Genomic DNA, 16,338 nt, shown 5'->3' with positions numbered 1-16,338 from the left:
GTCACCTTAACTACGAGATAGCGTGGCCTTTGGCCTCGCCGCGGGCCCTCTGTGGTCCTAGGCCTGGGGAAAAGACTTTTTCATTCAAACCTCTTTTCAGAACTCGGTGAACCTTCTTTTTTGTCCAATGCTTTCCTTCTGTGTCCCGTTCTCCCCGCTTCTTGATTAATCTCTTGATCTTTATAGCCGTCCCTTTCATTTTACTTTGATTTGTTCCAGAAACTCTCCCTGTTCCTTTCATTTTCTTCTCGCTGATAGGAGTTTTTCTCTTGAGGCTGCTTGTGCTCGGTTTTCAGTGAGATAAACTTTATTCTTGCAGTTGCCAGCTGGAAAAAAGCCAAATAGGTTTCTTTAACCTCTCTGGCTTTCCTTCTGTAGTACCCCCTCCCCCGACCAAAAAGCCGAAAACCCGGCACCGTAAGGATTTTGAAACTGCCTTTTCTTTCTTTCTTTCTTTATGTCTGTCTGTCTGTCTCTCCTTCCTTCCTTCCTTTTTTTTTTTTTTTTTTTTTTTAATGGAAATCTCACCCGGAGGTATCTATAACTCTCTGAGCCGAGGGGAAGTGGATTTGATACATTTTTATCATCGCTTGATACTTTAGTGATTGACATGTTGCTGAACGAGCGGACAGTTTTTATGAAGCAACAGTTGATAAATACCTTTACAGATTCAGTCACCTCTGAGAGTTGTTAGTGTTAAGTGATCTCAGCTGGGGATATTTTCTTTGTGGAGTAGCCTCCCCCACAGCATTCTCCTTTGTTTTTCCAAAGTATTCTCAGAAGAGGTGATCTTGTCTTTGTTGCTTTTCTCGAAAAGGAGAATAGGCCTGATGAGTTTTTGACCTTCTTTCTTAGCATACTGGCGATTTGAGAATGCCATGCGTTAAAAATACAGTTTTAGATTTCTTCCTGCAACTTTTTATGTTGCAGTTGTTATGAAGAAAACGTAATCGATTATTTTTACACCCTGAAAAGTGTCCGTTTTTATCTGTGTGAGAAACAGTCACTCCTGTTTCTTCAGAGATTAGTAAACTTTTTGCAAGCTTATCTAATAATCTGTTACCTTGTCTTTTTAATAGGATGCAAGAATTAGTGGGTGTCCCTTGTTTTTTTGAAAGATTATATCTATAGATTAATATTCCCTAAACAACTATTAGCCTCATAGGCTTTATGGAAATCATTTTTTTCCCTTTACTCTTTTCTAGAAGTATGACAGCCAGCAGAATATTGGATTAAGCACTGATCATTTTTTATAATGTCTTTACATTTAAGATTCTTACATGATTGTGAAAATTTTAATTTCAGAAACTGCCAGAAATATCTGGGAACTTAAACCTTTTTATTACGTTGATTTGGGAATGTCAAATAATGAAGACAACCTCAGCTTTCTCAGGCCAGTCTACAAAAGCAGGTAGTTAAAATTGTACTAGCTTGGGGATAGGGGACCAACTGTTGCAGGAGAAATAATAAAGGAAATTTTATTCACTATTGAATGTTTTGATTGCCAGGTTCTGTGTTAAATGCTTTACATGCTTGTTTCATCTTCATCAGAACTCTGCAATAAAGGGTCCATTCTGCAACTTGGGAAAAGCTAAGCTTAAAAGTTTAAATAAGTCACCCAGAGTCATATACCTTTTTGTTCCTCATCCTGCAATTCTGCTGTTCTCTTTAACTCTTACTGCTAACTGTGCTTTGTATTCTTCACTAGAACACCCCATCCAAGAATCTCTTCCCTAGAGTAGTCCATGTTCTAACTGCTTATTATCTCCCTTCTTTCTACCTCCCTCAACCAAAACTCCTCATTCTTCAGTGAAACCTGTCTTGTTTAAATGTGAGTAGGTGTAAATCACTAAGTTTTACCAACATTGTTTTGTTTTACCAGCGGTGTTTTTACTTTTTATATAAAATATTTGTTTTAATGACCTGCAAGTCAGGGTCTTTCAGTATGTTCTTAGCAGTGTTTAGTCTACGGTAAGTGATCAGTAAATTTGTTTTTAAAGCTGGTACAATTTCAAGCTATGAGTCAAGATTTTTACATTTTTGAGGGAAAGGTGGTCGAATCTCAGTATCACCTGTGTATGTAAATGGCTCAGAGGAGATAACTTCATTTATCACAGATGAGTGTTCAGCATTAAGTTAGAGATTGCCAGTGTTCAGTTCCTTGTCAGCAGGACTTTGGGGACATATTATGAAAAGTGGTTTGATTTGGGGAATATTTTGAAAATAGAACAAAAAGAATTACCTATAGACTGGATGTGGGGTGTGAGAATGAAGTCAGTAAGTAGGTTTGCTTACAAATTTGTCGTATCAGTCATCTACAATGTTAGTTTGGGGGCTCCTGGGTGGTTCTGTAGGTTAAGCCGCTGCCTTTGGCTCAGGTCATGATCCCAGAGTCCTGGGATGGAGTCCCACATCAGGCTTCTTGCTTAGTGAGGAGGCTGCTGCTCTCTCTGCCTGCTGCTACCCCGCCCCGCCACTTGTACTCATTCTTTCTCTGACAAATAAATAAATAAATAAAATCTTTTTTTTTTATTTATTTTTTTTTTAAAAGATTTTTTATTTATTTATTTGACAGAGAGAAATCACAAGTAGATGGAGAGGCAGGCAGAGAGAGAGAGAGGGAAGCAGGCTCTCTGCTGAGCAGAGAGCCCGATGCAGGACTCGATCCCTGGACTCCGAGACATGACCTGAGCTGAAGGCAGCGGCTCAACCCACTGAGCCACCCAGGCGCCCCATAAATAAAATCTTTAAATAAAATAAAATGTTAGTGTGTTGGGGGGTGGGCCTGCTGGCTCAGTAGAACATGGACTCTTGATCTCCAGGTTGTGTAAGTTCAAGCCCCACTTTGGGTATAAAGATTACTTAGAAATAAAATTTTAGAAATAAAATGTTTGTTGCAAAATATAAGTAAAAATGAGAATAGTCTTGAGAGCATGGATGTCTTAGGATGTCTTGGGGTGTATCATAATATACATTTGTTCAATCTGGTTTATGTATATGGTCTGATCTCTAAGTGAAGGAGGTGCCAGCTAATGAAAAACAGCAGTTTCAGCCATCAGAAAAGTAACAGTTGTTAATAAAATAGTAAGTTGATGATGCTGGTGTACCGTTTACTATTGTACATAAATTCATAATCAGTGAAAGACATACACATTCCCCCTAAATTAGAATCAGGAGAAATTGGTTATTTCTAAGCGGTTTGAAAATGTTCAAAAGTAAATCTAAGAGAATACCGTTAACTCTTTAATAGTTATTTATAGAATACTTAAAATGTTTGAGGCAGGGCTCTCAACACTAAATATATAGTATGAGTAAAAATGAAAGTCTACCCCCTCTTTTTTAAAAGAGTTTAAGAAATCTCTACTCCTCATTTAAGGCTCAAACTCACGACCCCAAGATCAACAGTTGCATGCTCCTCTAACAAAGCCAACCAGGTGCCCCACTGAAAATCTCTACTCTTATGGAATTTATCATTACATAAAATCTTATTTATGCTTTTCACTCATTTTCACAGAAGTTTCATACCAAATTCTGCATTTTTATACAGTGATTGCAGCTCAAAACCCAATACAGTGTTCTGCTTTGTAAATTTAGACTATCAGATTTTCTAGAGCTACCCCAATAAAAATATTTTAAGGGTTTTGGATTCCAATTGTATAACTCTTTGAACTTACTTATCAGCTTCAAAATATGTATTAAATTGATGTGAAATCCTATCCCTGGCTGAACTGTCAACTGTTAACTGGTACCATTAATGACTTTTCCATTGAATCTTCCCAGGTAGCTTTTTATTTTGAAAAATTAAAAACCAGAAAAGTAACAAAAATACTATGTTGAGGGGCGCCTGGGTGGCTCAGTGGGTTAAGCCTCTGCCTTCAGCTCAGGTCATGATCTCAGGGTCCTGGGATCGAGCCCCATATCGGGCTCTCTGCTCAGTAGGGAGCCTGCTTCCTCCTCTCTCTCTCCCCGCCTCTCGTCCTACTTGTGATCTCTGTCAAATAAATAAATAAATAAATATTTTAAAAAAAATACTATGTTGAGGACTTAGGTACCTTTTGTGTGCTAATAACCAGTTGCCCATAGCCATATTTGCCTTATTTAGATACTCTTTTTTTTTTTTTTTTTTAATTTTATTTATTTATTTGACAGAAATCACAAATAGAGGGAGAGGGAAGCAGGCTCCCTGCTGAGCAGAGAGCCCGACGCGGGACTCGATCCTACGACCCTGAGATCATGACCTGAGCCGAAGGTAGCGGCCCAATCCACTGAGCCACCCAGACGCCTAGATACTCTTTTTTTAATGAACCATTTGAAAAGAACACTTCGGACCTAAGTACTTTATCATATATTTTCCAAAAACAAGACCATTCTCTTATATAACCACAATACAATTGTCATATTAAGGTGACTGCATTGATACAGTATTGTTAGCTAATTGAGACACCTGGGTGGCTCAGATAGTTAAGCTTCTGCTTTCAGCTCAGGTCATGGTCCCAGCATCCTGGCATCGAGTCTCACATTGGGCTCTCTTGCTCAGTAAGGAGCCTGCTTCTCCCTCTGCTGCTCCCCCTGCTTTTGCTCTCTCTCTGTCAAATAAATAAATAAAATCTTTAAAAAACAATCGAAAAAAACCCCAGTATTGTTAGCTAATATACCAGTTACCCAAGGAAGACATTTTTTTAGTCCATGGAAGTCTGTTTGCTTCAACAGTTAAGTCTCTTGTACTCCTCTCTTTACTTTACAGTTCTGCACAGATTGGGAAATAATCTCAGTGGTGATACAATAAATATCAATATGGGATACTTTAATCCGTGGTGGAACAGCTAAAAAGGGATATTTTAATATTTTTTAAAGCATTTTGAAAAATAAAAACTTGGCAGGGACCTGGGTGGCACGGTTGGGCAGCTGCCTTCGGCTCAGGTCATGATCCTGGAGTGCTGGGATCGAACTGCATTGGGCTCTCCACGAGGAGCCTGCTTCCCTCCGACCTCCTCTCTTGTGTACTCTTTCATGGTCTCTCTCTCAAATAAAATCTTCTTAAAAATAAAAAACTTGCATAAATGTAAGAAAATTACATTTTTATTTAGTGGTCTAGTATACATGACAGGGAACCTTGGCTCGCCACTGCTCCAGTATGTTTATCAGTTGGGATTTTTTTTTTAATGCAGGAAGCAAAAAAAAATTTTAAGCATAAAAGCGGTTTATAAAATCAAGATATTGGATACTCCCACATTTACAGGAAGGTTATAGAACCTGGCTTAGCAAATGTTCAGGAAAACAAGACAGCTGTCAGGCCCACAGTCCTTACCAAGGCACAGACTGACTGTCCCAGAAATAATGTTACTACCACATCCACTGAGGACCAAATACCACAGTTTTCACTTTCACTGGACGTGGGACTCCACTGCTGTTTGCCACCAAAATGTATTTTCTTTTTTCTCTGCTTCTTTAATCCTCTCTTTGTCTTCTGTGTTCAGGTCTCTTTCCCTAATCAGCCCAACCTGGATCACATGTAAGAGAGACTGCAGAACCATATCAGGCCTTTTCAGCTTCTGTAGAGAAGTGAGCCTCTGCGATAAGAGTGAGGATTCAGAACCCTCCCACCCCTAAAATAATCCACTATACCTGTAACAAATCTGTGCTGTTAATTGGAAATCCTTTGGCTTCAGAAACAATAGAATGTAACAAAGTATGGAACAGCTAAAGAAACATAGGTACATAAAGATGAGAATGAGCTTTGTAAAGTATAGTGCATTCTACAAACTAAGAAACTTGTTTATTCTTCCATTGAAAGTATGGTGAGTATAAAAAGAATCTGTAGTTTTCAAATTTGGGTTCTCCATTTCCAATTAATTAATTTATTTAGCAGATAGAGTTGGAAAGTAATAACATTAAGTTGCTTCTAAAAATTTGAAGTAGGTATTAATGATTAACTTATTGGTGAAAAGCAAAACTAATGGATTATTTTTATTTGCATGAGAAGGGAAAAGATTTTGTCATTTGGTTTCTTGGATATGAACTTACTGTGTTACTCGTAGTTTATTGTAATGATGTTGACGGTTGAGAGCAAGTTGTTTGCGAAACTTCCCCCTGAAGAGCTTTTCTCTAGACAGGTATATGTAGAGTTAATTGATAGAGGCTCCTGGAGTTTACAGTATACCACAGGTCACATTGAGTTGTAAAGTAATACAAATCCTAGTGCTTTTTAAAGTCGATTTTTAAAATTATATATCTTCAAGTAGGTAATATCACTCAAGATATTTCTCAGAAAATTAGACAGTTTTGCAAAGAGTAAAAGAAATTCCGTTCCCTAAATACTGCCCACTTGATGCTAGATTGTCGAGCTTTACCGAAATAGATGTTAGAGCCATTTTTTCATTTAGACATAAAGCAATTTTGAGATTCTCTTACAGACATGAAGAGTCAGGTGAAAATAGACATGGAAGAGTTCTAGAGATAGTACAGAGTTCTCCTATAACCTTTGCCCAGGTTCCCTTAATGTTGACATCTTACAAAACTGCGTTATAGTTACCAAAAGTAAGAAATTGACATTGTACAATACTATTAACTACAAGGTTTATTCCAGTATCCCCAGTTTTTCTTCTAATGTCCTTTCTCTATTCTGGGATCCAGTCCAAGATCCTACATTGCATGTAGTTGTCTTATCTCTTTACCCTTCTTTAATATGTGAGGGGATGCATTTCATGACTGTGGCAGTCTTGTGAGGGTAGTATTTTTTCACTATACAATGGCTACCTTTTTTTTTTCTTCTTCAACACTGTTAATTAGAATTGAGTCACTAAGACTAACCTACACTCAAGAAGAGGGAAATAAAGCTTCACTTCATAGAGGGAGGTTTGGACATATGTTAAAACAACCAGTTTATTGGTTAAAAACCAATCATTAAATATTTTAGCGGAGGCACTCTGAGGCTCTACACATACCCTATTTCTCCTTATTTCTCCTATTTTAGCGGAGGCACTCTGAGGCTCTACACATACCCTATTTCTCCTTAAAATTTGCATCAACTGAAGATCCGTGGGTGGATCTCACCAGTAGCAGTTACTACTGTACTGGCTTTCTGGTGATTTTCCTCATTCCTTCTACATTGATTAATTAGAGTTCTCCCAGAAAAAGTTAACTCCTCTCCCCAAATCTAGGTTATAGTCAAGGATTAGTCATTGCATTGGTTATCAGTGTCTTTCAGGTTTCTTTTAATCAAAAACAGTCCTCTCTTTTTAAAGATTTTTTTAGGACAATTTTTTTTTCAAGAGATCAAGTTGTCTTATATTCCCCATCTGAATTTGTATAATTGTTTTATATGCCCAGTATTCTATAAACTTTTTTAAAATTATTAGAGAGTCCCCACACAAGCAGCGGGAGGGGCAGAGGGAGAGGGAGAAACAACCTCTCCACTGAGCAAGGACCCTGGATGTGGCACTCTGTCCGAGGACACTGGGATCATGGCCTGACCTGAAGGCAAACATTTAATCAACTGAGCCACTCAGGCATCCCCCAGTATTTTACAACTTGGGTTTAAGTTTATGCTTAATTAGATTCAAGTGAGACTTGTATATAAATACTTCATAGGTGATATTGTATGATATAGTATACGGAAATGTCTATCTATAAAAACGATTTTAAAGTTCGATCTCAGGTAAAACAGCCAAAGCTTTTTCTTTTAAGGTAGTTTTCCCTTTGCAGTGTTCAGTAATCTGTGTAATAACTTTGGCACCCTGCAAATACCATTTTCACACAGTTGGTTCACCTAATGGTTTTGTAGCTATTAATGATTCTTACCTGAATTAATCATTTCAGTAGGGCTTTTGCATTGTTTACTAATTTAATTCTGTCTACACTTATTGACTAGCATTTTTCTGTAAAGGAGTTTTTTCCTCATCATCTAGAACTATTAGATTATACTACACTGGGGATGCCTGGGTGGCTTATTCGATTAAGCATCTGCCCTCAGCTCAGGCCATGACCCCAGGGTCCTGGCATCGAGTCCCGAATTGGGCTCCTTGCTCTGCAGAGTCTGCTTCTCTCTCTGACAAATAAAATCTTAAAAACAAAAAACCAAAAAACAAAAAACTGGGGTGCCTGGGTGGCTCATTGGGTTAAAGCCTCTGCCTTTGGCTCCGGGTGGTGATGTCAGGGTCCTGGGATGGAGCCCCCGCATTGGGCTCTCTGCTCAGCGGGGGGCCTACTTCCTCCTGTCTCTGCCTGCCTCTCTGCCTACTTGTGATCTCTGTCTGTCAAATAAATAAAGCCTTTTAAAAAAAATTGTGCTATCCCTTAAAAATATATATATATACTACACTGGAGTTTCTACTCAAAGCACGATAAATTCCTAATTCTTTCCCTTTAATTACAGATACTCAGAATAAGGACTTGATGTAATAATCTGTGTGGTTTTGGGTTTTTGTGTTTTAAGATTTTTATTTATTTGACAGAACACAAGCAGGGGGAGTGGCAGGCAAAGGGAGAGGGAGTAGCAGACTCCCTGGGCCCCCTGCTGTGTGGTTTTGTAATAAAGTATTTACACTAAGTTTGTTAGTCACCGAAGCCTATTACCTGTTAAAAGTCTCTCCTGGAATCCTTCTCTACACTTCTACACTTATCACTGATTAGTGATATTCATGGAAAGTTTTCCCATCCCTTTGTGTCCATATGTAATACCTAATAAGTAATTTACCCATGATTTTTCAAAAATATATTTATTGTAGGGGTGCCTGCATGGCTCAGATGGTTAAGCGTCTCCCTTTGGCTCAGGTCATAATCCCAAGATCCTGGGATTGAGCCCCACATCAGGGGTCCCTGCTTTGTGGGGAGCCTGCTTCTCCCTCTCTGTCTACTGTTTCTCCTGCTTGTGCTCTTCTTGGCTCTCTTCTGTCAAATAAATAAATCTTTAAATACACACACACACACACACACACACACACAGTGTAAACCGAAGTATACCTAAATTGGACAGTGTAAAGGTGACGCGAGCAAAACCCCTGCATCCCGCCAGGAGGTCGTGACGTGTAAAGAAGAGATAGAGAAGTGGATATGATGTAACTCACTTGATCTTTATTGGGACGAGGTCCGCACCACCATCGTGGTCCAGTCACAGTCCGCTGAAGTTGTCACGGAGAAGGAGACGTCGCCTCACAATCTAGACAGAGGTCACCGCAGAAGTTGAGACTGAGAACCAGCGAGTGGTCGGCAACGAAACTGTTGGGGCGTCGGTAACACCGGCGATGATGTCCTCCCGACAGGGAACTCGCTTCACCTCAGTCCAACCCGATGCCTCTTTATATACTGTGCTAAGTCTCCTTCAAAAACACATTACATCACTCTATTTTTCTCATGCTTACACACCAAAAACACACACATGTCGAAAACATGTTTTGGTCTACGATATTTCGCATAAGTTAAAAATATTTACAACTTTTTGCTCTGCGCTAATCTTACCACTACACGCATATGGTCTAGGCTTACTTGCTATGTGGTTAGTTTGTATTTTGTTCCTTTTGCCTGTTTTTCATTTAGTAGGGGTTTGCACTTACTACATATTATTTATTTATTTATTTATTCATTTATTTATTACACTTTATTTATTAAAGGTTCGTACTCACTACAAAAGGGAATTGTGTGGATTAAAAATTGAGGAAATTTTAATGTCTCAGTAATACTGAAGAAGTAATTTTAAAGCTTCACAAGATTGATTGTATTAAATGTTCTATGCGTCTGATGAGTCATTTGAGATCTTTTAAAAATTTTTTAAAGATTTTATTTTTGTGAGAGAGAGAGCACTCACAGGTGCTTGTATGAGGGGGTGGAGGGTATCAGGTGGGGACAGGCAGAGGGAGAAGCAGACTCCCTGCTGAGTATGGAGGGATCCTGATGCGGGACTTATTCAGAGGACCTTGTTGGGATCATGACCAAAGCCAAAGGCAGACTGCTTAACCAACTGAGCCACCCAGATGTCCTCATTTGAGAGTTTTTGAAAGCAGATCTTCCTAAGGTAAGCCTACAGACTTAGAAACACCAGGCTTATTTTACAAAACCTTGACTAAATAAACACACACACGGGATTCCCCTTTACTACTGATGTCCATGAGATTACAAGTAGCGTATCATGTGTCTGCTTTGAAAGAAATTTTGAAGTCTTGGCCAACTTTTGGAACCTGTTCCCGGTGGTGTAGTTCAATGCAGAGATCTGTCTATTCCCCAGATTTCTTTTTCAGTAAGCAACTTTAGAAACTGATGCAAAGGAGCAAATTTAAAATGGTAAGTTGTTTTTCTTTGTGTTTCAGATATGTCGGCAACCTTTCCAGAGATGTGACAGAAGCTCTAATTCTCCAGCTGTTTAGCCAGATTGGACCTTGTAAAAACTGCAAAATGATTATGGATGTAAGGGTATTTTACTTAGTTAACTTTCTTCCTCTTTAATGGATTAGTTAACTCCGTTACTTCCAGGAACCCTCTCTCTCTCTCTCTCTCTCTCTCTTTTTTTTAAAAAGAACAGTTTTATTTTTTAAGTATGTTCTGCACTCAACATGGGGTTCAAACTCATGACCCTGAGGTCAAAAGTTGCATGCTGGGGCGCCTGGGTGGCTCAGTGGGTTAGGCTGCTGCCTTCGGCTCAGCTCATGATCTCAGGGTCCTGGGATCAAGTCCCGCATCCGGCTCTCTGCTCAGCGGGGAGCCTGCTTCCTCCTCTCTCTCTCTCTCTCTGCCTACTTGTAATCTCTCTCTGTCAAATAAATAATAAAATCTTTAAAAAAAAAAAAAAAAAGTTGCATGCTTTACCAAGCCAGCCAGGTGCCTCTCTTCCAGGAACTCTTAAATTAGTTTATATAGGGGTGCATGACTGACTCAGTAGGAACAGCATGGGACTCTTGATCTTGGAATCATGAGTTTGAACTCCACATTGGGTGAAGAGATTACTAAAAAAAAATTAAACTTAAAAAAAAAAAAACTGCAGGGTCTTCATTTTTTTTTTAAGTAGTTTATACAGTCTAAATTCCTAGTAATTTTAGTGATTTTAAGTCAGTCTTAGCCACTGAGTTTAGCTTATTTTACTAATAAATGAGGAAGAGAATAGAACTAATCATTTTTAGAGCAAATAAGAACTATATGTAGGCTCTTTTTTTAAGGTACATTGAGGTATCAGTATTTTTTCTTATGTGGTGTCAGTTGATTGGCTAATCTGGAATTCAGTTATTACAATTACATTGGAAAATTAGGTAAAAAAAAAAAAAAAAAACCGTGAAAGTGTTTAAGTGTGTGGGTGTGTTTTTAACCTTTAAATGCCCTGATTAGGGCGCCTGGGTGGCTCAGTGGGTTAAGCCGCTGCCTTCGGCTCAGGTCATGATCTCAGGGTCCTGGGATCGAGTCCCGCATGGGGCTCTCTGCTCAGCAGGGAGCCTGCTTCCTCCTCTCTCTCTCTCTGCCTGCCTCTCTGCCTACTCGTGATCTCTGTCTGTCAAATAAATAAATAAAAAATCTTTAAAAAAAAAAAAAAATGCCCTGATTAAAGCTTTTCTTGCATTGTGGCAGTTCCTGTCCATTAGACCTTACCATATAGAAAAACATTGTATCATTCATCTGTAATTGCTGTTAATCCTGAATCATAGTGTGTGTAAAAAGACAAGTCTAGGGGCACCTGGGTGGCTCAGTTATTAAGCATCTGCCTTCGGCTTAGGTCATGATCCCAGGGTCCTGGGATCGAGCCCCACATTGGGCTCCCTGCTCTGAGGGAAGCCTGCTTCTCCCTCTCCCACTCCCCCTGCTTGTGTTCCCTCTCTTGCTGTGTCTCTCTCTGTCAAAAAAAAGGGGGGGGCGCCTGGGTGGCTCAGTGGGTTAAAGCCTCTGCCTTCTGCTCAGATCATGATCCCAGGGTCCTGGGATCGAGCCCCACATCAGGCTCTCTGCTCAGCAAGGAGCCTGCTTCCTCCTCTCTCTCTTCCTGCCCCTCTGCCTAGTTGTGATCTCTGTCTGTCAAATAAATAAATAAAATCTTTAAAAAAAAAAAAAAAAAAGACCAGTCTAAATATCAGTCTATTCATACTGTTGGACTGATTGATGTTCATAGATATGAATTTTATACTCTGGAGTATGAAGGCTGATAGTATGAATGCTTAGATCTTTTTATCTAACAGGTGCAGTTTTTTCTGGGTACAAATTATATAAAATTAAGATTCTTTTTTCATTTGATTGTGCTGAAATCTAGGCTACTTTATGTAACGACATTCTAATGTTTGACAACATTGACCTTTGTAATAGAATTACCATTAAGTGTAGTGTTAGTTTGAATTATGTAATTTTTAAAATATTTTTATATTATTTACTTTTTTTTTGAAGATTTTTAAAGATTTATTAAATTTAGAGAGGGAGAGGGAGAGAGCCCACCACACAGAGGTGCAGAGCCCGCCACAGAGCTTTATCCCAGGACCCTGAGATCATGACCTAAGTAGGATGATTAACCGACTAAGCCATACAAGCGCCCCTCTTTAATATTTTTAAAATAAAACAATTGTCTCAGTATTTAAAATTATAAAAATTCCTCCTCGCTCTAACATTCTTAAAAATCATTGCCAGTGACTTTTTTAAACGATTAATTTCCTTATAACAAAATAGTAATTTCTTTATTCTAATGTCATTCGATTTTAAATTTTGATTTCAAATTTTGAATTTTGCTTAGGGGTTTATGGGAAGAGTTAAAAAATGGAGTCTAAGTCATTTTGTATTTTGCAGATAGGTATAAAATATGGGGTGTTTTTCCTTCTTTAATTTACAATAAAGCATCCAAGATGCACATATCAGACCTCCATTACTTGGAACACCAGAAAAGAGAATTTTTAAGAGATGATAAGCAAAAAATTGATGTCAGAAAGTCCACATTCTGGGGACTCCTGGGTGGCTCAGTTGGTTAAGCAGCTGCTTTCGGCTCAGGTCATGATCCCAGCGTCCTGGGATTGAATCCCACATCGGGCTCCTTGCTCCGCAGGGAGCCTGCTTCTTCCTCTGACTCTGCCTGCCACTCTGTCTGCCTGTGCTCTCTCTCTCTCTCTCTCTGAAAAATAAATAAATAAAATCTTTAAAAAAAAAAAAAAAAAAGGAAAGAAAGTCCACATTCTGAAACCTATTCTAAAAACTTTATCGGAAAACCTCTTCACTTTTCAGAACCTGAAATAGGTTTAAGAAGGTTGGCTTGATATTTTCTGCTACTTAGTTAGAAGCAGCAAGGATATGTGTACATTGATAGCAGTAAAAGGTAACATTTATCAGGGAAGGGAGATGGGATCATGGGTGGCTCAGTTGGTAAGCGTCTGCCTTCAGTTCAGGTCATGATCCCAAGGTTCTGGGGTTGAGTCCCACGTCCTCCTTGCTCAATGGGAAGCCTGCTTCTCCCTCTCCTCCCTCTGCTTGTGTTCTGTCTCTTGCCATCTCGCTCTCTGTCAAATAAATAAATAAAACCTTAAAAACAAAACAACAGGGGAGAGAGAGGAAAGATAATTAAAAGCCAGTACTGAGACTTGAAAGTGTAAGAGTCTAGTCAAACTCCACTAACATCCGTAGCATAAAGAAATAGTTATATGAGGAATGTGTGTGTGGTTTCTATATGTATCCATCTAAAATTAGGATAATCATTAATACAAGATTAAATTATATGTAGTATTAAAGAATAACTTGTTGAAGAAGACAGTGTTCTTTAAGACCATTCAATTTTTTGAAGTGTCTACTTCCTAATCTAAAGATTAACTCATGGACTAGACCCCTTCATTTTCCTTGGCCTGATATTTGAGATATATAAAACTTCACAGAATTTTAAGGTAATGGGTGTATACAACTTGAATTTAGCTTTTGTGTTTCTTTCAACAGACAGCTGGAAATGATCCATATTGTTTTGTGGAGTTTTATGAGCATCGTCATGCAGCTGCAGCACTGGCTGCTATGAATGGGCGGAAGATAATGGGTAAGGTAAGCTGTCATATTTAAAGAAGGTGACTTGAAAATTTTAAGTTGTATATAGTTTTTTTTTTTTTTTTTTAACTATTCCTTTCTTTCTTTCATTATTGAGAGTGCACATAAGCGGGGGTGGCAGGGAGGGCAGAGGGAGAGGGAGGATCCCAAACAGCCTCCATGCTCAGTGCAGAGCCCAACATGATCTCACAACCCCAGGATCATGACCTGAGCCAAAATCAAGAGTCAGACACTTAACCAACTGAGCCACCCAGATGCCCCCAATTTGATTACCTTTTAGAGGCATTATATCACTTCATAGCAGAAGGTCACATTTAATATTTAAAAGATGGAATAAAGCTTTTTAGAGGGCATTGTTTATGTTGGTATTCTTCAAGATTCCTCACACATGGTAAATACTAAAATATTTGTTGAATTACTCAAGCTTGGATAAAACCTCTAGAACTTTGGGTACTAATGGGGAAGAATAAAAAGAAAGAAATGATTGTTACTTTAGATAAGAAAAGTTATTTGAATGTTAACAGAGAAGTGTGTAAGATTAGGTTTGCCAGCATTTGAGGAAGTATAGGTTAAAAGGTAAGTATTGAAACTTTGACCAGAACTGTTATCCTCTTGAATGTTTCATCTCCAGCATATGCCTTCCTGTGCGTTTATAGATGCAAATCTTGTTATATATGTTTTTGAGCTTTATTTTTATGGAATATAAATATAGAAACATTTTTTTAGGAAGTCAAAGTGAATTGGGCAACAACCCCCAGCAGTCAAAAGAAAGATACAAGCAGTAAGTATATTTTATACTCTTTGAATATTTGTTTTTATTATACACAGTAGTTTTATTGTAAAGCATATAAACATCGTACATGTTTGCAGTAATGTTTTGATCGTTATCCTAAGATATGATTGAATGTGTTTGTGTTAATAAATTTAAGAACAAATCTAATCTTTGTCATCAGGTAGTACCGTTGTCAGCACACAGCGTTCACAAGGTAATTGTATCTTCTTAAACATAAAATGAAATCTCTTGAAAGGGTATTCACTAACCACTTGAAGTTTTTTTGTTTGATATTTGGGGGTGGTGGGAGGGAGGGGGTCGTATTTCTGTTTGTCTCTCTGGCAGTATTTTTCCCCCTTCTTCCCAACGTTGACCAAATGTGGCTTGTCCACTACTTTGGTGCTATTTCAAGCTCTCTGATCCCCTTGGTAGCAGCTGATGCCTTAGAAATACTTTCTCACCTTTCACCAACTAAATAAAAGGCAAGATACCCTGCTTTCTTGAGGTCACGATCTGTGCTGCATACCAGATCTGCCGATTGCTCCCAAAACAGCGTTTCCCAAATGGCAACCCAGTATGTTGCTTAAAGCCTGCCAGATGGGGGTCATTTTTCTTTCCAAATATACTTTGTCAGAGTTGATGTATGTGTTCCTTTTAAAGTGTTGATCCAACTATTTTGTATTTTTAAAGTGTTTCTTTTTTGAATGTTGTTTTTAAAAAAAAAAAACACTTCACATATGGAATCGTTATTTCTCTCCAATGCTTTTTTGATGGCTCTGATATAAAGTGAAGGGATTACTGTTTTCATTCTGTTGCCTTCAGTCTTAGTTCACTTGCACATGGATTCACATAAACTGAATGGTGTAATGTCTGGGCAACCAAAACTGTTGGCTTTTGAGAAAACTGTCAAATACTTTAACATCAAACTGTTGCATTGCAAGGTATTTCTTTGATTGTTCTTCACAAAATATGGTTAAACCAAGTATATTATGTAGCTAGCTTCAGCAAATTGTCTTAACTGAGGCAAATCTAGTCTACATAACTCACAATACCACTATTTTATTTTAATTTTAAAACCTTAATGTAGTGGTAAACTGGATAAATGTAATCACTATTAGAATGGTAATTAAGTCATTAATTTTTTTTTGCAAAGCTTGTTATATATTATTAGTTTATTTTCTTAGACAGTGTAATAATTGGCTGTAAGTAGAAATATAACTGTCAGTTTCCAGTTAGAGATAGCAGTCTTTAAGAGAATCTTTCCTATATTATCACCTTCATTCATTATAAAATTTATAGGATCTGTATAGATATAGGCTAGTGTTATACTTAATCCATAAATTAAGATTATTTTATTGAATAGATTTTAGTATATCTTAAATTCTAAAATTTTATTTTTCTTTTCACTTCCCCCTCCTTCCTCTTATAAGATCATTTCCATGTCTTTGTTGGTGATCTCAGTCCAGAAATTACAACTGAAGATATAAAAGCTGCTTTTGCACCATTTGGAAGAATATCGTAAGTAACAGGAGATAAATTTAAATGGATTTTAATTAGAAACAGGCTTATATAGAATTTGAAAATCTGTTATG

At 38.0% G+C, this 16,338-nt stretch overlaps 1 protein-coding gene across 23 annotated transcripts in view; it reads left to right on the top strand.

Moving 5' to 3' along the window:
• The window catches only part of TIA1 (TIA1 cytotoxic granule associated RNA binding protein), a 34,482-nt gene that overhangs the window by 496 nt on the left and 17,648 nt on the right, over nt 1–16,338 (top strand). For 5 of the 23 annotated variants that reach the window (XR_009357299.1, XR_009357298.1, XR_009357300.1 and 2 more), the window contains exons 2-8: nt 1,306–1,411; nt 10,302–10,404; nt 13,873–13,971; nt 14,701–14,755; nt 14,928–14,960; nt 15,569–15,687; nt 16,177–16,264. Coding sequence is in view for 18 of the 23 variants with exons in the window: in XM_059187981.1 (XP_059043964.1) it covers nt 1,359–1,411; nt 10,302–10,404; nt 13,873–13,971; nt 14,701–14,755; nt 14,928–14,960; nt 15,569–15,687; nt 16,177–16,233 (519 nt within the window). In the remaining 5 variants the exon portion in view is untranslated. The remainder of the gene's footprint in view (nt 1–1,305; nt 1,412–10,301; nt 10,405–13,872; nt 13,972–14,700; nt 14,756–14,927; nt 14,961–15,568; nt 15,688–16,176; nt 16,265–16,338) is intronic. The other 18 variants (XR_009357297.1, XR_009357301.1, XM_059187966.1 and 15 more) reach the window with 7 other exon arrangements.

This window comes from Mustela lutreola, chromosome 9 (genome assembly GCF_030435805.1).
Source record: "Mustela lutreola isolate mMusLut2 chromosome 9, mMusLut2.pri, whole genome shotgun sequence".
Classification (NCBI taxonomy): Eukaryota; Metazoa; Chordata; class Mammalia; order Carnivora; family Mustelidae; genus Mustela; species Mustela lutreola.
This window is presented reverse-complemented; position numbering and strand designations above follow the sequence as displayed.